At 50.9% G+C, this 21,547-nt stretch overlaps 1 protein-coding gene across 1 annotated transcript in view; it reads right to left on the bottom strand.

The window, feature by feature from the left end:
• Nucleotides 1-21,547, bottom strand: part of LOC140425514 (sodium/hydrogen exchanger 3-like) — a 175,929-nt gene that overhangs the window by 83,465 nt on the left and 70,917 nt on the right. Inside the window, exons 2-3 of the mRNA XM_072509879.1 lie at nucleotides 18,209-18,511; nucleotides 14,965-15,125 (exon numbers count right to left, since the gene is read on the bottom strand). Of these exons, the coding sequence (XP_072365980.1) occupies nucleotides 14,965-15,125; nucleotides 18,209-18,511 (464 nt within the window). The remainder of the gene's footprint in view (nucleotides 1-14,964; nucleotides 15,126-18,208; nucleotides 18,512-21,547) is intronic.

Below are 21,547 nucleotides of genomic sequence, written 5' to 3'. Positions count from 1 at the left end.
GCATGCATAAATGTGGGGCACCCTCATGGCGGAGAGGGCTGGGATTCATCCATCCTGGCATTATATAATGAGCATTCATAGACATAGACATAGAACATACAGTGCAGAAGGAGGCCATTCGGCCCATCGAGTCTGCACCGACCCACATTAAGCCCTCACTTCCACCCTATCCCCGTAACCCAATAACCCTCCTAACCATTTTGGACACTAAGGGCAATTTAGCATGGCCAATCCACCTAACCTGCACGTCTTTGGACTGTGGGAGGAAATCGGAGCACCCGGAAGAAACCCACACAGACACGGGGAGAACGTGCAAACTCCGCACAGACAGTGACCCAGCAGGGAATCAAACCTGGGACCCTGGCGCAGTGAAGCCACAGTGCTATCCACTTGTGCTACTGTGCTGCCCAAATGAGATGAGATGCAAAGACATGCAAATGCAGTTCCCGACATGGCGCGGCAGGCAACGCACGCAGTGGGTTAAAATGCTGCCTTCAGCTCATAATTCCGTGTGTTGGATTTAAACTGTACCCATGCACACATTCCTCTCTGCAGCCTCGGACTTGTCATGGCGAAAACTGGACTGGTCCCAAGAAGGGACAAGTACTGTGCGCCCAAGTTCAGCAACAAGGCACTGATAGCATTCCGCCAGGGATCTCACACATGACCAGACCAAGGGACATCATTACTGATTCTCTCACAGACACTTTTGCGGTGGAGTTCTGTGGCCATTGGGATTCTCCCAACAAGCCAGCCAGGCCCCATACACTAGCCTTCGCCCACCTGCCAAAGCTCTGAGTGCTTTTTAACTTAGATGACTCTCCAGCCAATCAATAATTATCTCTTCTCGGCATGGTGGCGCAGTAGTTAGCACTGCTGCCTCACGGCGCTGAGGACCCGGGTTCAATCCCGGCCCCGGGTCACTGTCCATGTGGAGTTTGCACATTCTCCCCGTGGTTGCGTGGGTCTCACCCCCACAACCTAAAGATGTGCAGTATAGGTGGATTGGCCATACTAAATTGCCCCTAAAATTGGGGGAAAAAAGGATTGGGTACTCTTAAAAAAAAATGTTTTAACTAATTATCTCTTCTCTCTATCACAGCCACTGGATGATAAGCCTCTGGAATCACCCCTCAAAGGGATGTTGGAGCTCCAAAGACAGGCAGGGGTACAACAGGCAAGGTTGTCAGAAGCATTCCCAAGATTAGAATGGAGGATGGAGGACTCTGTCCACTTTCAGTCTGATGTTGTGGGACCGGTGTGCCAGTGGAATGAGGTTACCATTGGAAGGGTGGCATCTGCCAGGGAGGCCCTGGTCCAGCAGTTTGTGCTTGATATGGGCTCTAACCTGCACACCATACCCACAGTCATGAGTGGGATCCATCATTGGCTCGATCTCCCTCCAGGGGCCCTTTCTCCTCAAGGAGCTAGGGAGGGGCCCTCAGACATCCACAGCGAGGAGGACTGTGAGCCGGACACTCTGGAACTCGCCTGGGTGGTCCAGCCGCTTCAAATCCCCTCTGCCCATGACCCCAGCAACTCCAGCTGCTCAGGATGAGGAGGGCGCACCTGCTCCCGAACAGGGGACCCAAAGCGGGTTGGGACTCTCAGGCCTCCACTTTCCAGTGGACAGCCACCAAGGTCATCATAGCCAATAGAGCAAGTTGCCTCCATCTTTGCTGTGGATGTTGGGGAAGCACCTAGATGTTGCAGTAGAGCAAGAAAAATACGGAAATATTGAGAATACAATGGTGGCATAAGTATTCACTCACTACATACTTTCCACTGCTGTAATTATATTTTGCTTATCTGAAACTCTCAACGAGTGGATGGCTCTTCTACCTGATGCCATGCTCCAAGTCCATACAAGTGTAAGAGGTGCCCATCCCCTGCACCCACCTCACTTAGCTTCCTCAGTTCTATTCCTCAGAGTCTCGCACAATCTCAGTACAGTGAGTCACCTTACTGTCCACAGCAATGACATGAGCAAAGCCTCTTGCTCTCGTAACATGGTGGCTGAGCAATGTATATGTCAAAGGATCATACCATGTGCCTCATGAGTATAGATTTTGTAGCCTGGTTAATACTCCTGATGCTGTTGAACTGAAGACTGTTCAATGCGGATCTTATCGGTTAGGTCTTAGCGACCTGCATTGGAGACAAGCTAACTCGATGCACCTTTCAACGGCCTTCAGGTAATGTCTGTCAGGCCTGAGTGTGGGTGTGGTGGTATGTATTAGGGGTCATGTGGGACTGTGAAGCCGTGATGCTATTGGCTGACAGATCCCGGGTCCTGGTTGGCTGCCGACTCCTGGCTCCGCTCTGAAGGCGGAGTATAAGAACCCGAGCTTCTCCCCGCAGCTTCATTCTGTTGCTGAGCTGCTGGGGACAAGTCTCGCTTAATAAAGCCTGAATCGACTTCATCACTTCTCGTCTCTCTCGTAAGTATATGGATGATAATGGCATAGTGTAGGTTAGATGGCTTATGTTTCGGTGCAACATCATGGGCCGAAGGGCCTGTACTGCGCTGTATCGTTCTATGTTCTATGTTCTAAGTCATTGTGCGTTACAGTGGGCAACATTTTAAGTAATAGTCGGGGATCCTCGGTGTTCATGGCAGCCTGTAGAGTGATGCAGTCACTGTGTGTAGAGCAAGGCATCACTCCTATGGTAGTTCCCATTCACCACCTGCATGACGCAGATCTATGGAACTAGCCAGCACTTGGTGACTCCTGAAATGTCTGCTTGATGGCCACAACTCGGAAAGATCAGGGGTTTGTGCCTAGACTCAAGATTTCATAGATTTCATAGATCTCATAGAATTTACAGTGATGCTGGATCATTAAATTGGCATATACCACTCTGGACCCGAAGGTCTACCTGACGTGGCTTAACATACTCCCAGGACCAGCTCTGCGATGGGCAATAGACATGGTTGCCTGATCATCACAATGCCAGTGTGCCAGATTTCCGTCTTTTTATCTGAAACTGCTGGAATGAAAAGGTGGAGGCCTCAAATAGGGTCTGAGCAAGACTCCCCTATATCTGATACAGAATCATAGCATCATAGAATAGTTACAGTGCAGGAGGCCATTTGGCCCATCAAGTCGGCACTAACCATCTGAAAGAACACCCCACCCAGGCCCAATCCTCCACTCTATCCCCGTAACCCCGCCTAACCTTTGCGCACTAAGAGGCAATTTTGCTTGGCCAATACACCTAACCCGCACATCTTTGGACTGTGTGAGGAAACCGGAGCACCCGGAGGAAACCCACGCAGACAATGGAGAATGTGCAGAGTCACCCAAGGTCAGATTCAAGCCCAGGTACCTGGCACTGTGAGGCAGCAATGCTAACCACTGTGCCATCCCTATGAGGTCTTTATTACCAACAAAGTTACAAAGTTACTAAGTAATGCTTAAATTCAATGTCAGCATCTTTTGAGAACCAGGTGGGTGGCAGAGTAGCAACATGTCTCAGTTGAACCTTGCTCTCCATGTCCTCAATTCAAAATGATTAGGGTGCCCCTTCAATGGGTGCAGTAGTCGACTCCTCCCACAAGCCCTCAACTGTGTCATTCCAACAATTGTCTTAATGGTGCTGATCTGGTTCTATAACGAGACCAGCTTCCAACCTTGGCAAAGAGTTGGAGCATCTGTGAACACAGTGCTGTGCAAGATATGTGAGCGCTGTGCGCACAGAGCTCGAAGCTGCGATCAAAGTGCAGTTCATCAGGTGCACGTCTGTTGTATCCGGTCATGACTCATGGCGGTCTAATTAGCCACTGGCGTGGCTATTTGATTTGCAGTGGGGGCATGATTCCAGCGAGTTGGGGTTTAATGAGCATTCATGATAGGTGAAGGCATGCAAATGAGATTCCTGACAAGGCGCAGCAGGCAATGCACTCAGTCATGAAATTCAGGAGCGGAATACTGCAATCCATTGACGGGGAAACGAACTTTTTGTCACACTCCAAATTTTCCAGTCCCACCCGCCATGCTGCCCTCCACAGGTGGGACAGGAAAATTACATCCATAATCTCTTCCTTCCCCTGGCATGCGTTATATTCATTTGTTCTCGGAACGTGTTGTAATTGTAAAAGGACCCAGGTTCGAATCCCGGCTCTGGGTCACTGTCTGTGTGGAGTTTGCACATTCTCCCCGCGTCTGCTTGGGTTTCACCCCCACAACCCAAAGATATGCAGGTTAGGTGGATTGGCCACGCTATGTAATTCATTTTGGAAGGAATAACAGGAAGACAGAGTACTGGACTAATGGTAAGATACTTGGCAGTGTGGATGAGCAGAGAGATCTCGGTGTCCATGTACATAGATCCCTGAAAGTTGCCACCCAGGTTGAGAGGGTTGTTAAGAAGGCGTACGGTGTGTTAGCTTTTATTGGTAGAGGGATTTAGTTTCGGAGCCGTGAGGTCATGTTGCAGCTGTACAAAACTCTGGTGCGGCCGCATTTGGAGTATTGCGTGCAGTTCTGGTCGCCACATTATAGGAAGGATGTGGAAGCATTGGAAAGGGTGCAGAGGAGATTTACCAGAATGTTGCCTGGTATGGAGGGACGATCTTATAAGGGAAGGCTGAGGGACTTGAGGTTATTTTCTTTAGAAAGAAGGTTAAGAGGTGACTTAATTGAGGCATACAAGATAATCAGAGGATTAGATAGGGTGGACAGTGAGAACCTTTTTCCTCAGATGGTGATGTCGAGCACGAGGGGACATAGCTTTAAATTGAGGGGTGATAGATATAGGACAGATGTCAGAGGTAGGTTCTTTACTCAGAGAGTAGTAAGGGCGTGGAATGCCCTGCCTGTAACAGTAGTGGACTTGCCAACATTAAGAGCATTTAAATGGTCATTGGATAAACATATGGATGATAAGGGAATAGTGTAGATGGGCTTTAGAGTGGTTTCAAAGGTCGGTGCAACATCGACGGCCGAAGGGCCTGTACTGCGCTGTAATGTTCTATGTTCTAAGTTGCCCCTTAATTGGAAAAAAATAATTGGGTACTCTAAATTTATAGAAAAAAAAGGAATTGTAAAAGGAATTTTATTCATGTTTAGCAATGACCTCTATTGGCTGAAACTCTATTGATCCTGCTTAAACATAAAGTGTAGAATGAAGTATGCTCCACACATATCGGGCGGAATCTTCCCATAATGTGTCAGAATCAGTTTCAGTCTGAAAATGGGTGTGTAGCTCTCCAGCTGTACAGCTGACTTTTCTCTCCGGAATCTCTGGCACTCTGTGAAGACAGAATCTGGGGGCGTGGCTTCCACAGTCACTCTGTAGAGGTGGAGCCTGATTGAGGGGCCTGATTGAGCCACCACCATCTTTAACAGGTGCCTCGATCTGCACTAGAAATAAATTCCTCTACACACCACCATGGAAACAGGGAGCCCTGCCACCCTCCCCCCCCCCCCCCCCCCCCCCCGCACAAGCATCAGGGCATTTGCCCCCCCCACACCCACAGGCATCGGGGTGCCCCGCCAATCCCATCGCACAGGCATCGGGGCGTCCCGTCTTCCTCCAATCATACAAGCATTGGGGTGCTCCCTGATTACACAGGCATCAGGACGCCCCCCCACCACCGTCACATAGGCATCGGGGTGCCCCTGCCACACAGGCATCGGGGTGCCCTCTGCCACACAGGCCCTGCCCCCCCCCCCCCATCCCCAAAGCCATCACATAGGCAATGGGACATCCCTTCCTCTCCCAACCATATAAGCATCGGGGTGCTCCCCACATCAGACAGATATCGCCCCCGCCATCAAGACAGGCATCAGGGCTGCCTCTCCACCCCCATCACACAGTCATCGGGGTGCCCCACACCCCAACCACACAGGCACCGGGGTGCCTCCCCCCAGCACTCAGGCATTTGAGCGGCCACCCCCCTACCAACCAAGGCATCAGAGCAACCCCCCCAGCACTCAGGCTCAGAGCGCCCGCTCACCACTCAGGCATCAGGGCATCCTCGCCATCACCACTCAGGCATCAAGGGGCCTCTCCTCCCCCCCCACCACACTGGAATGGGGTGAACCCCGCCCACCACAGAGGCATGGGGTATCCCCACCACAAAGGCATCAAGGTGCCCTCCCAGCACATTGGAATCAGGGTGCCCCCCACGACACTGGCATGAAGGCACACGCGCCCCTCCCACTATAACAAGCTTTTCAAAACCTGTTGTAAACCTTGGTGGCGTGACATTATGTCAGAGAGATATGGATATTCAATGAGGGGGGAACATATTATGGGGAAACCCTATAATGATATTTAAATTTATAAAAATTTATTGGAATGAGGCGAGAACCTCATTACCTCACTGGCGAGAGGCGAGGGTAATCGGGGAACAAGATCTCACCGGCGAAAATTTAATTTCCTGACTCTCACAAGATTTTGAGTCCGCATCACCGTTTACGCTGACTGAAAATCATCCTCACATTTTATATTCTATCCAAATTCTTTGAATCGCTGATTTAATTATTAAATCCACCAATAGTATGGCTCGTATTGCCATTGATGAGTTATTCCAGTCACTTCAATTTGTATATTTCAACCGGGAATGTGTTACTGCACAAATACGATATAAGATTCAACCCCTCATTGGTTGGCCAGTATATTGCTATGGCTCATTGGTTACCATGGTAACACAACGAGTTCCAGATTCCCGAGATAGATCGCTGGTTTTGCTCCATCTCGCTTGTCTTGTGCAGGCTCCCCAAAGAGAGCAAACAAGGCTATTTATAGTTCCACAAGTCCTGAATTTTGTCAGCAAGGATAAATTAGCCTTCTACAACATCTAGAGCACAGTGGTGCGTGTGAAGCACTCGTTAAGTCAGTTTTGTTCCTACATTGCTGAGGCTTGAAGATCATCCCCGAGTCTCCAAGAGTTAAAGTTTCTGACTGCAGGGTTGAAAAATCACAGGAGCCTGTTCAAAGAATTTGGGCTGTGACGCAAGATCAATAACTACTGAAACGAGGTTGTAGCACAACTGAAGGCTTTAATAAGCTAGAAGTGTTCCCCAGCAGCTCAGGTACAGAATGAGGGCTGCTGGTACGGCACTGGTCCTTATACCCCGCCTATCGGGGCGGAGCCACCATACTCTACAGCCAATGGTAAAACCCCTAGGTTTAACCAATGGCACTTCAGCCTCTCAGGTACCATAATACCTGATAATACCACATCCACCCTCTGTTAAAAAAGAGTCGGGCGGGGGTGGTGGTCAGCAACTACAAGATGTAACAACATGGTATAATCATTCTTGGAGGAACCGTGATACCTCCTTACAGTGTTTAGTGATTATTTACAAGCATGTCAGACATGTACATTCAGTGTTTAATATTTACAGATCAGTAAATGTTGCAATCAGTCCATCGGGTGCTCTGGTCGTCCTCTGTGATCGTCTGAGCCTCGGTGGTGACTCCGGTGGGGGCTCAGGCGTCTGCAACTCCGGGAGCGTGGCTTCGATCTCCATGGCAGCTTCGTCACCCCTAGACGGCGCTGGTGGGAAAAACGGGAAGGGGACACCTCTAGGGGGCGTCAGTGGGTGGGGGGGCCTAGGCAGGGGCGGCGGGAGGACTGATCCTCCTGTAAGGTGCTGCGGCGGAAGGGAGGGTGGGACTGGTGGCTGGGATGTACGTGGGGTTCCGGCGGGCGCCAGGTCCCGTAGGGAGACCGTATCTTGTCGGCCGTCAGGGAATGCCACGTAGGCGTATTGGGGGCTAGCGTGTAGCAGATGGACTCTCTCGACCAACGTGTTCAACTTGTGCGCCCGCACGTGTTTTCGGAGCAGGATGGGTCCGGGTGTTGCCAGCCAGGTCGGGAGCGAGGTCCTGGGAAAGACAAGGAGACGTTCATGAGGTGTCTGATTGGTGGTCGTACAAAGCAGTGACCGGATGGAGTGGAGGGCCTCCTGGAGGACCTCTTGCCAGCGGGAGACTGGGAGATTCCTGGACCGTAGGGCCAGTAGGACGGTCTTCCAGACCGTTCCGTTCTCCCTCTCTACCTGTCTGTTTCCCCGGGTGTTGTAACTGGTCGTCCTGCTCGAGGCGATGCCCTTGCTCAGCAGGAATTGACGCAGTTCGTCGCTCATAAAGGAGGACCCCCTATCACTGTGTATGTAAGCGGGGAACCGGAACAGTGCAAAGATGCTATGGAGGGCCTTGATGACGGTGGTTGCGGTCATGTCGGGGCAGGGGATGGCGAATGGGAACTGGGAGTACTCGTCAATCACGTTCAGGAAGTACGTGTTGCGGTCGGTGGAGGGTAGGGGGCCTTTGAAGTCCATGCTGAGGCGTTCAAAGGGACGGGAAGCCTTTATCAGGTGTGCTCTCTCTGGCCGGTAGAAGTGCGGTTTGCACTCCGTGCAGATTTGGCAGTCCCTGGTGGCCGTCCTGACCTCCTCAATGGAGGTTGCGGGCCTTAATGAAATGGGAAAGGCGAGTGACCCCCGGGTGGCAGAGGTCCTCGTGGAGGGCTCGGAGGCGGTCCACTTGTGCGGTGGCACATGTGCCGCGGGACAGGGCGTCAGGAGGCTCATTTAGCTACCCAGGAAGCTACAAGATCTTGTAGTTGGAGGTGGAGAGTTCGATCCTCCACCTCAAGATCTTGTCGTTTTTTATCTTGCCCCGCTGTGTATTATCGGACATGAATGCCACCGACTGTTGGTCAGTGAGGAGAGCGAATCTCCTGCCGGCCAGGTAATGCCTCCAATGTCGCATAGCTTCTACTATGGCCTGGGCCTCCTTCTCGACTGAGGAGTGGCGAATTTCTGAAGCATGGAGGGTACGGGAGAAGAAAGCCAGAGGCCTGCCCGCTTGGTTGAGGGTGGCCGCCAGAGCTACGTTGGACGCATCGCTCTCGACCTGGAAGGGGAGGGACTCATCGATGGCGTGCATCGTGGCCTTTGCAATGTCTGCTTTGATGCGGCTGAAGGCCTGGCGGGCCTCTATCAACAGGGGGAAAGTTGTGGATTGGATCAGGGGACGGGCTTTGTCAGCATAGTTGGGGCCCACTGGGCGTAGTAACGGAAAAACCCTAGGCAGCGCATCAGGGCCTTGGGGCAGTGAGGGAGGGGGAACTCCATAAGGGGGCGCATGCGTTCAGGGTCGTGGCCTATAACTCCATTTCGCACTACGTAGCCGAGGATGGCTAGGCGGTCGGTGCTAAACACGCATTTATCCTTATTGTATGTTAGGTTAACCCTTAAGAAGTGATAGAGCCGCCCGTCTGCCTCGAAAGCAGTGTATTTGCGGTCACTAGTACAGAGGGGTAGGTGGTGGTAGGCAGACTTGAGGTCCACCGTGGAGAAGACCTTATAATGCGCGATCCTGTTTATGAGGTCGGATATGCAGTGGAGAGGGTATACGTTCAGCTGCGTAAACCTGTTGATGGTCTGACTGTAGTCGATGACCATCCTCTGCTTCGCCCCGGTCTTTACCACCACTACTTGAGCCCTCCAGGGACTGTTGCTGGCTTCAATGACCCCTTTCCTCAGTAACCTTTGGACCTCTGACCTAATTAAGATCCAATCCTGGGCACTGTACCGTCTGCTCCTGGTGGCGACGGGTTTGCAATCCGGAGTGAGGTTCGCAAACAGGGAAGGCAGGTCGACCTTAAAGGCCACGAGGCCGCAGACAGTAAGGGGGGTATAGGGCCGCCGAATTGGAAGGTCAGACTTTGCAGGTTACACTGGAAGTCTAAACCCAGGAGTGTAGCCGCGCAGAGGTGGGGAAGAACATAAAGGCGGAAATTTTTGAATTCCCTTCCCTGGACTGTGAGCTTTGCTAAACAGAACCCCTTTATGTCTACATAATGAGAACCGGAGGCAAGGGAGATTCTTTGATTAACAGGGTGGATAAAGAGGGAACAGCGCCTTACCGTGTCGGGGTGTATAAAGCGCTCCATGCTCCCAGAGTCGATCAGGCAGGACGTCTCGTGGCCGTTGATGAAGACGGTCGTCGTTGCTGTTGAGTGTTCGAGGTCGTGTTTGGTCCAGGGTCACCGAGGCCAGATGCAGTAGTTGTGGATTCTGTTCAGGCAGTCCGTGGTGGGCCGAGCTGGGGTCCTGGGGCAGCCAAAATGGCATCTCCCATTGGTCGCACATGGTGGTCGGGAGTGGACATCCAGCGTGGTGTCCGAGGGACAAGATGGCGGTGCCCGGGGTCCGCACGTTGGCCTAGGATACGGGGGTGGCGGCGACCGCTGCCTGCCCGGGTCCCCTGGAGAAGTTCGTCGCTGGAGACCGCGGCCACCGCTCGTGCCTGGCAGACCCCCACGAAATGGCCCTTTTTGCCGCACCCCCTGCAGATGGATGTGCGGTCCGGGCAGCGCTGGCGGGGGTGGTTTTCCTGCCCGCAAAAGAAGCAGCGGGGTCCATCGGGGTTGGCGGGCCGCCTTAAAGCGCAGGCCTGCGGGGAAGCGGGGAAGGTCTCTGGGGCGGCCGCTGCAGGATTCCACGCTGCCCAGGGGGCCACCGCGCGGTCAGGCACGTAGGATCGGGCGTCCCTGGAGGCAAGGTCCATGGACCCTGCAAGGGCCCGTACCTCCCTAAGTCCCAGGGTGTCTTTCTCTAAAAGACGCTGGCGGATTTCTGAAGAGCTCATACCTGCTACAAAGGCGTCGCGGACTAGGAATTCCGTGTGCCCGCTTGCCGAAACTTGCAGGCAGCCACAGCTTCTGCCCAGCACCAATAGCGCGCGGTAGAATTCCTCCAACGATTCCCCGTGGTTTTGTCGTCTTGTTGCAAGCAGGTGACGAGCATAGACCTGATTTACTGGGCGAATATAGTGTCCTTCTAAAAGTCTTCAAAATCTTCCGCCTCCTCGATGAGGGTGTAGATCTCTGGGCTTACCCTTGCGTGCAGGACGTGCAGTTTCTGCTCCCCGGAGGGTGTGCCTTCAGCCGTCTCCAGGTAGCCTTTAAAACATGCCAGCCAGTGCTTCAATATCGCCGCTGAGTTCGTCGCGTGGGGATTGAGTTGCAGACACTCCGGCTTGATTCGGAGCTCCATCCTTTCTACTTAAATCTAGCTTATTAAATTGATGCACGATCAATAACAACTGAAACGAGGTTGTAGTACAACTGAATGCTTTAATAAGCTAGAAGTGTTCCCCAGCAGCTCAGGTACAGAATGAGGGCTGCTGGGACGGCACGGGTTCTTATACCCCGCCTATCGGGGCGGAGCTACCATACTCTACAGCCAATGGTAAAACCCCTAGTTTTAACCAATGGCACTTCAGCCTCTCAGGTACTGTAATACCTGATAATACCACAGGCTGGATTCTCCCATTCTGAGTCTATGTCTGGAGGAAGGGTCTAGTTTTACAATGAAAAAGTCGGCGGCGCCCCCGCACCGAGCACCGCCTGGTGGGGGGGGGGGTTAGCTGCAGCGCTGGGTAAAATCCCCGCCGTTCCCAACATAAACGGGTGGAGAATTGCCGGGTCCGTGGCCGCGCATGTGCACGCCGACGACCTGCAGCAGTCGCGCTGTGCAACATGACACCGGCCGCGCACGGACTCGGACGGCCAAATAGTGTCCCCCAGGACCCCCGCTTGTCACACCCGGACCACCCCCCCACCCGCTCTGAAGCCCACCCCCCCCCTTCCCTCCATGCCAGCAGCACGGTCCCCCCCCCCCAACACAGTCCACAGCCGCCACGCTGGGTTTACGAAAACTCAAACACACGCGACCCACGCGGTCATGAACTCGGCCCATCGGGGGCGGAGCATCGAGGAAGGGCCTCAAAGTGACGCGCTGACACCGTCGCAATGGCATGCGGCACTGCTAGATGATGCCGATTTGGAGGGGGTGGATCATTTGGAAAACGGCACGAACCCGATTCGGTCGCAAACGGGGATTGTCCGCCCGATCACCAGATACGATTTTGGCATCGGGCAACGGAGAATACCGTTTGTCTTTTTGTTTCAACACCTTTCATTTATTAGGCATAAAAATGTTGGAGATGGAAAAAAAATTGGGCTGTCTGACTGACATTTAAGAGTCATCCAATAAGATATCAGCTCACTTTCTGATTGGCCACAAGAAGGCAGTGTGGCGTGAGGATGACCATTGTTGGCTGGCCAATGGTGGGAGTGTATGGGTGGGGCAGTTGGAGGCAGGAGAGCATGTGGGGAAACCTCTTGGTGTATGTCTAGAGTTGGCAACCCTAGAATCATAGAATTTATGATGCAGGAGGCCATTCGGCCCATCGAGTCTGCACCATTCCTTCGAAAGAGTACCCGACTTAAGCCCATGCCTCCACCGTATCCCTGTAAACCCAGTAGCCCGACCTAACCTTTTGGACACTGAGGGGCAATTTAACATCGCCAATCCACCTAACATGCACATCTTTGGACTGCCCTAATAGCTTGTTAGTGGAGTTTACAGGAAGATTATCAAATTTTTCTTCATCTTTTTCTCAATCGATTCAGTGAGATTCCTACATGAGAGCTATTTGAGGTGTGACTTGTGGTAGCATGCTTGGGAACAACAGGTAACTTTTTTCCCAGAATGTTAGGGTTTCCTTGCTTCACGTTTAGGTCTGCGGGTTCAGCGATGGGAGCAGAAAATCTCAGGAGAAGCCCAAATTTATTTTCATGCCGGCGTAAAAGTGTGACACGATTGTTCTCGCGACGTACCGGAATTCCCGACATATATCATTGGGAACGTGGGGCGGGATTCTCCGGCCCTCGGCCGGGGGCGGCGTGAATCCGGCGCCGGGGTTTTGGCGGGGGCTAGCAGCGGCCCCCCCGGCGATGATCCAGCCCGCGATGGGCCGAGCGGCCGCCCGTATTCGGCGGGTCTCGCCGGCGTGAATTAGACCAGGTCCTTACCAGCGGGACCTGGCTCTGCTTGCGGCCTCCGGGGTCTTCGGGGGGATCTGGCCCCAGGTGATGCCCGCACGGTTGCCTGGCCCGCGATCAGGGCCCACCAATCCGCAGGCGGGCCTCTGCCGTGGGGGCACTCTTTCCCTCCGCACCGGCTGCTGTGAACCTCAGCCATGGCCAGTGCGGAGACGAACCCCCCTGCGCATGCGCTGGGATGACGCCAGCACACGCTGGCGCTCCCGCACATGCGCCAACTCGCGCCGGCCGGCGGAGGCGTGGCGCCAAGCCCTTTGATGCCGGCTGGCGCTGCACCAACCCGCAGCGCCGGCCTAGCCCCTGAAGGTATGGAATCCTCCGGAGTAGTTCACGCCAGTCCTCGGCGCCGGATCCGCCCGCCCCACCGGGTAGGGGAGAATCCCACCCATGATTTCTATGCATCACCATCTAATTATCAGGCCTCTACACCACGACTGGACCCCCTCCTTCCTGCCCCACCTCCAAACCCAACCCCTCCCCCCAATTCCTCCTCCATGCCCAGGCCTGGCACTCCTATAGTGAATGCCTCACTCAGAGGGAGGGGGTGGAGAGAGAGTGTCATGCCCCAACACAACCAGACACTACTCGAGCACTGCTTCCTGCCAGGGGTTATGCAGAGGGCATAGCTGGGGCTGGGGGTGGGGGTGGGGGGTGGTCACGTGGAAGGGGCTGCATGATGTGGGGAGGCGGGAGGATGGGGGATGAATTTCTGGTTGACTTTTGTGCACAGGGATGACCTTTAAATGGCGCCCCAGGGCAGCGCGGCGGCGCAGTGGTTAGCACTGCTGCCTCACGGCGGCGAGTCCCAGGTTCGATCCTGGCTCTGGGTCACTGTCCGTGTGGAGTTTGCACATTCTCCCTGTGTTTGCATGTGTTTTTCCCCTACAACCCAAAAATGTGCAGGTTAGGTGGATTGGCCACGCTAAATTGCCCTTTAATTGGAAAAAATGAATTGGATACTCTAAATTATTTTTTTTAAATGGCGCCCCGATCTTCAAATAACTAACTTTCTGGCGGGCCGAGCTCTATCATGGCCTTTTTCTTTCCTAAGTCCAGAAAGGTCCGCAGAGAAAGCTATTGGCATTTGCCGATATTCGGGAAAATTGCATTCCGTGGCATTATGAATTGTGTTCAAGATTGCCCTGACAAAACTGCCCACAATTTAATATAAGCCAGTATGATTCTCACTTAGAGATCACAAGGATAGTCATTGCTGGGTATTCCCAAAGGGTGGGTTTAACACAAAGTATGGCCATTAGCAGAAACCTTTACAAGCACTCTTGGAGCAGCCCGTGAACACGTTTATATTGTTCTGCTCCACAGCATCAATGCTTTTCAGTTTGATGAAACAAAACACATCCACAATTAATAGAAAAAGTAGATATTCTTGTGAAATTTATCACACCAAAGAATTCAAGAAATTAAATCCCAGATATGGCAATGTAATGATTATGATGCTGGACGTATAATTCAGAGGGTGAAAGTTCAAATCAGTTTTGGATTGGATTGGATCTGTTTATTGTCATGTGTACCGAGGTCCAGTGAAAAGTATTTTTCTGCGAGCAGCTCAAACAGATCATTAAGTACATGAAAATAAAATTAAAATAAAATACATAATAAGGCAACAAGGTACACAATGTGGCAACTGTACACAATGTTTAAATTCAGTTTTACAATATCCCGGAAGTTAAGCAGCCACTACATGGAAATATCACCATGTCTTTGTTGGAATTTCTAAAAACTGGCACATGAATGTCACTTGGAGAGCAAAGTTGGTCACCTTTGCCTAGATCTGGCCTGTGTGTGCTGCATCGCCCAGCTGTATCAAACCGCTATAAATAATGCCACATGGGCTGCAGCAGTTCAATAAGAAGGCCGCCACCTTTGAGGGACGACAGCGGATGGATAATAAATGTCTGCTTAGCCAGTGATGACCAAGGCGAATGAAAACAATGGCCTTTTGAAGTAACTAAAGGTTTATAGGGCAATATCTCAGCTCCCAAACTGAAAAAGACATCTCCGCAAATCCAAACTTTTCCCTTCGTTAAACAGGGTGAACAATCAAGGAGTTCAAATGCTGCTATACTTACCACAGTGACTCCATCATTCAGCAGAGATTCTCCAAACACAACTATGAACAATGCTTCATTCACATGGACGTCTTCTAACACGGTCAACGCAGCTACTGTGTCCACTGCTGCAATCACACTTCCAAACAGTAGGAATTCCATGAGGCCAACATTGAGGTCTCCTGCGGAGTCATTTGAAACAACAAGGAATGGTTAGCTTTCAGTTGCAACCTCAGATACCAATACAGTGCCTTGGTGTAATAAAACATCTCAAGGCACATCACAAGAAGGTTATTAGTCAAGTGACACCGAGTCATTTGGGCAAATATTGGGACAAAAAGATAGTTTTAAGATTTGACTTAGAAGATAAAAGAGGGACGTGGAGAGTTCTAGGGAGGCAATTCTAGAGTGAGAGGTTTCGGCAGCTGAAGATATGACCAGCAGCAGTGCAGCGAAGGAAATCAGGAAAGCACAAGAGGCCAGAATTAGAGGGCATAGAGCTCTCAGAGCGTTGAAGGATTTGAGGAGTTTACAGTGATAGGGAGGGGTACGGTTATGGTGGGACTCGAAGTGAGGAAAATAATTTAAAAATTAAGGATAAACGACTTTGTGGCAAATTTTCACAAGTCCCTGACAGGTCCCTGGTGCCTGCGTTTACTGCCCACACTGCAGGTTCTGCCTCAAGGACCCAAGATGGTGGAAGAGTCCATTTTGGTTTTAGTCTGAGGCACAAGTGGTGTATATGTGTCTGTGTTAATGTGTGAGTGTTTGTCTGCGTCTGTATGTTAGTGTTTGAGTGCATCTGTATGTCTGTGCGTGCATGTGTACATCTATGTGTACATGTGGGTGTGAGTGTGTGTGCGTGCGCCTATCTGCATGCCCCAACTTGACTTCAAACTTGGAATTGAATCTCTTCCCCAAACCCAGTAGGAATCAAAGTCTCGTCAGTAGGCAGGATGTGATGAATGTAGGAATTTCAAATATATTGTATTATATGTATTTGGTGCAGTAAGGGTTAAATGCCTGGGTTAATGTGTGCATGATTGCTGCAATAGTGTTTTTAAAAATCCTGGTTTGCAAGACAGCTAGGGTTTTTGGGAGCCAGAGGTGCAATTAAAGCAATGTAAAAGTTTGGGCTAATGGAGTTCTGTCTATATTAAGAGGGTTCCATGTGGAATAGACAATTAGAGACATTGTGTTCAGTTTAGGGAGATGATGTAGTTAATGGGAGGAGTCAGGGGTTGTAGCAGTCAAGTGTTGAGGTTCAATTTTAGTTTGTGGCTTGAAGGCAAGCTGAGAGGTTTCTGAAGAAATGCATCCAGAGATTCTGCATGGTTCTGACAGGGTTTAGGTCTATCTTTTCAAACAGTCTCGAAAGACATCTCTGTACAGCAAGTATTCCTGAGTGCTAACTGTATTTAAAAGTGGATTGGGATCTGAGATAGTTTTGTTGTTTGAGTGGAAATAAAGATAGCAGTTAAGGGTTATTGTGTCACTGTATTGATTAGCAATGTTTAAGGGGTGATTGTCTTGTGTGATGTTAAAGATATTTTAATACTGTGTTAGTAATAAAGTTGGTTTTAATATACCACATCCCTATTTTGCGTCAAATCGCTCCTGGAGCGAGATATCTTTTTCTCACAGTCTTACAACATTAAACTAACATATTGGGGTTTCTGTTCAGCTTCCTGCGGTCTGGACCGGGATCGTAATGAGGAACGTGAATTTGGGTGGCAGCAGGTCAGAGCCGGGGTCCCTCAGGGAAGGATCACACTTGGGATAGAGGAAACCCAGAGAGGGAAAGGCCCAAGGAAACCAATGGTCTGTGATTTTAAACGCTCAAACAAAATAAAACTCAAATTCCTGACTTACACACTGTCTGAAACCCAGGAGTTAAAAGTGCGCTCGGCATAAGTGACACAGAGAGGCAACTTCCCCACACCTCCCCCCACCCCCCCCCATCTCCCCCCACCACCACCCTCATCACTCTCACTGGATGTTACAATCAGAGCTTGCAATAATAATCAAAGTCACTTGGGCTAGTCAACATTAACTCTGCTTTTCTCTCTGCAGATGCTGCCTGACCTGTTGAATATTTTGAGAATTTTCTGTTTATATTTCAGATTTCCAGCATCTGCAGCAGTTTGCTTTGAACCGGTGTCAGCCTGGTCTCCATGGTAGCAATCCCGTCTCTGAGTCAGGAGGCGATTTCAAGCTCCAACAATCTAGAGATGTAATCACACAACCTCAGTGAGAGGCAAGTGCAGCACTGACGGTATGGCGTACTGCTCTCTCAGAGGAAGCACTAATCTGTGGCCCTGTCTGTCCTCTCGCCTGGGGATAAAAGATCCCATTGCACCATTTTGAAGAAAGACAGGGTTTTTTTCTCGGTATCCTGGCCAATATGCATCCTTGAAACGACATCAGAAAAAAAAGATGATCTGATCTTGTTGCATTGCTGTTTTCTTGAGAGCTTTCTGTGCACAATTTGGCTGCTGTGCTGCCTACATTACAACAGTGGCTGCACTCCACAAGTACGTCATTATTTTCAAAGGAACTTAGGAGGTCCTGTCATCATGAAAGATGCTATACCATGTTTTCTTTCAGCAGAACTGTCAAATCAAGGTTCCATCTACCCCCTTGGTGAATATTATTGATTTTGGTGATAATTCTGCTTTTTCACATTTACGACCCTCTTGACACATCTTTCATTTCCCCACTTTGTCCCATCATCATCTCCTTTTGCCTCGCACCATTATGCCTTTTGTCATTTAATCTCTGTTGTCTTCCACCCTGTCATAGACTTTCCCTCTTGTTTTTTCCTCCCCGCCCACAGCACCATCTCTCTTGCCTCTGTACTCGCTTCACATCTGTTGTATCTCTGACCTTCTCCAGTCCTGGTGAAAGGTCATTGACCTGAAACACTGGCTCCACACATGCCATTCAGACACTTGATGCTGCGAGCAATTTGGGAACCACTGGGCGCTGCACAGATGGGTCAGGAATCGAGAGGACACCTCAAAATGGAGGCACTCTCGCTGGCTATCAGGACCTTTGGGATGGAGGGGTGCAGAATTTCATACTGGCACAGTTGGGGCCACTCACCCACACAACTATGATGGAATCCTGTTGCCATAAAGTGCTTGGGGAAAGACACCAAGATAGAAAATTAAGACTCCAGATAGCCTCAACTACTATCCGTACTTTACCCTGGTCTCGCTTCAGTTAGATACGATAAAGCTAATGCTTGGATCTGTGCCCTTACCCATAATACCCGTCCGGAAGACACCATAGAGGGACAGACCGGTAGTTACAGTATTCCAGATTGTTCCAATGATGGCGTACATTAGAATCGATCCAAGGTTCCTGAAGAATTGCTGGTTGGGCAGGAAGTACCCGGCGTCCAATACGATTGGCGGCAGGAGATAGAAGAAGAAGACAGTCTGCGTTAAGGTGAAGGAGGCGGTGTGATCAGCGGCCCAGACGATTCCTCCCAGGATGAGGCCCAGCATGATCAGCAGGGCACTTTCTGGAACCACGGAGGTGATTTTTTCAGACAGGTGGAAAACTAAAGAAAAGAGTAAATAAATAATCAGGATTACATGGCAATTTGCTGTAAGTTAAGAATGAGCCCGGGGTGATTAAATAAAGTGGGTCACCTCACTAATCCAACACTATGGTAGTTGGGGTTTTCCACTTCTGTATTAATCAGAGTGTCCCTCCCCAATCCCTCGATTTGTTTTGATACTCGGTAAACTTTCAAGGTGGCAATCACAGGAACAGAAAACGTAAGTTAAGTTATATCCTATTACCACAAGTAATGTTCTCGTTGAATCATACCAATTATAAAAATTGAGATAATAAAGAAGTTAATAATGCAGCACTGGAACATGCAGGAGCTCCAAAACCAGTTGTCACGTCACAGTTAAAAAATGTAAATATTGTATTACCAACGAGAAATGCAGGGTTCAGACTAGATCTGAACCACAGAATTATGGCCCATGATACAACTGGATACACATTTGTAGCAAATACCCATATATTTCAATGCTGTGCATGTGTTGTTAATCTTTTTTTGAAAGTGTTAATATTGTTTATATTTCTATGCTGATGTTAAATTTAAATTCCAGAATTGAATCACGGAGTACGTAAGATTTTTCAATCCATTCCATGATTATTATGGCAGGTTCATTCGAAAATCTTCCCCTCCCCTTCACCACCTCCTCACAGCTGTAACATATTCAAACACAAGATGCGCACCAAGATTTTAAGACAGCCCTGTAATTTGTAAACCACAAAGCATTTGATTAATTAAATCAAAGCAACCCACGTCTCACTAGTGCGACTAGCCTAATTGTACTTTTAAAAGCAAGCAAGAAAAAAAAGAGGGCCACAGGGAAACGGTGGGCGAGTGGGATTGGTGAGTTGTTCTTGCAGAGAGATAGACACAATGGGCCGAATGGCCTCCTTCAGTGCTGTATCCATTCTCTCATAAGTCTTTTTTTCTCTACTGTTTTGAAGAATGGACTAAGACAGAAATCCCAAAAGTGTGTCTTGTGCAACGCTGGGGCCCCCGAGGAGACATCCAGGGGTTCCACGCTTGGTCTTGTAACTTTGGTAAAAGTTGTCTTTCCAACTTGTCCAATTGGATGTCGTTTTCATACTGCATTGGCTACTGATAGACTATCAGCAGACAACGAACTGAGGACCTGACCTATGACTGGACCATCTGGAAATGGTGGCAAAGTAACCATTCAAAGTCCCAGACAAGAGCAAAGGTGAGCAGATGGCAGTGCGAAGGTGAGTGACCATGGGGTGGGGAGAGAGGAAGGGTGTGGGGGACACAGATCAAGGGAGAGAAAGGTGAGTGTGAGCGTGTGTTTGAGAGAGAGAGAGAGAGAGGTGTGAGTGTGAGAGATAAATAGAGAGAGGTGAGAATATGAGTGTGAGAGAGAGAGGTGGGAGTGTGAGTGTATGTGTGTGTGAGAGAGAGAATGTGAGAGAGGTGAGAGAGAGGTGTGAGCAAGTATGTGTGTTATGTGTGTGAGTGAGAGATGGGAGTGTGTGTGTGTGTGTGTGTGTGTTGTAGTGAATGTATTCACCTAATGCATGAGCTGTCTGTATGATACTGTAACCTATGACCTGGAAGTGGTGATACAAGCTACTTCCAGGTCCTGTACTGTAATCCGGTGGGCTCCGACTCTGGCTCCGACCTCACCGGGACCATATCTAGACCGGCCACCTGTGGGTGGCACACATCTGTACAAACTACTCTGGCTAGGCAAGTTCATGATTAATAAAGCCTAATGGTCACTCGCTCTCTCAGCCTCTCGGTGAATTGACAGTACATCAATTTATTAATCATCGACAGCACCATGGAAGCCGATCTAAAACCGGACAAGCTCGAACACGACGCGCGCGCTTCAGAAGCCAAAGAGATATTCGAACATTGGCTTTGATGCTTCGAGGCCTACCTCGAGTCCTCCACAATGCCTCCCATGGAGACCCTCAAGCTGTGACTCCTCCACACTCGGGTGAGCCATCAAATCTCAGTAATGATCGAGAAAGTGGCCACATACGAGGCGGAGGTCGCAACCCTCAAGGCTCATTTCGTAAAGCCCGTAAACGAGGCGTTCGCCCGACACCGCCTCACTACTCGCCGTCAACGCGCCGGAGAATCGCTGGACAAGTATCTGGAAACACTGACTCTACTCGCGAGGAACTGCAGCTATCGAGATGTGACGGCGGAGGAACACACAAACTTACAGATCCGGGACACCTATGTGGCTGTGGTCCGCCCAAACTACATCAGGCAGCACCTGGGACCTCTGACCGGCAGGGCACGGTAAAGCTAGCTACCTCGTTAGAGGTGGCCTTCCAGAACCTCAGTGCGTTCCCCGGGGGCCCGGCGAGACCCACGTGGACACCATCGTCATGGCCCCCCGTCGGACCCGACGACGTCACAGGCCTGCGCAGCGTGCCTGCCAGCCGAGCCCGGGGAACCGCAGTGCTACTTCTGCGGCCAGGGTCAACACCCCCTGACTGTGGGGAAAAGGGGCACTTCGCTAAAGTCTGTCTGGGCCGACCTAAGGCCCAGAAAGCGAAAACGCACCAGACACGACCCATGGACTCGCAGGCCCACAGACCCCGCAATGTGGCTGCGTGCCTGCCTGGAATGCCCCCTTCAGACGCGTCATCAGCCTCGTGCAACTCATGGGGGCCGCCATGTTGGCCGCCGGTTCTAACACCAACCGACACGTGCGACTCATGGGGGCGGCCATCTTGGCCGCCGGCTCTGGCAGCGACCGACACGTGCGACCGATGGGGGCAGCCATCTTGGTCGCCATCTTCGACCCAGCCCGACACGTGCAACTCATGGGGGCCGCCATCTTGAGACTCCGCCGACCACACAGGTTACCCGCAGCTGGGCGCAGTCACCCTCGACCAGTCGCAGCCAAAACAGCTGAAGAACTCCGGGTCAATGGGCACGAGATCCCCTGCCTTCTCGACTCCGGGAGCACGGAGAGCTTTGTCCACCCCGACACGGTAAGGCGCTGCTCCTGCCACACCTACCCAGCCTCCCAAACAATCTCCCTTGCCTCCG

This window comes from Scyliorhinus torazame, chromosome 6 (genome assembly GCF_047496885.1).
Source record: "Scyliorhinus torazame isolate Kashiwa2021f chromosome 6, sScyTor2.1, whole genome shotgun sequence".
Classification (NCBI taxonomy): Eukaryota; Metazoa; Chordata; class Chondrichthyes; order Carcharhiniformes; family Scyliorhinidae; genus Scyliorhinus; species Scyliorhinus torazame.
This window is presented reverse-complemented; position numbering and strand designations above follow the sequence as displayed.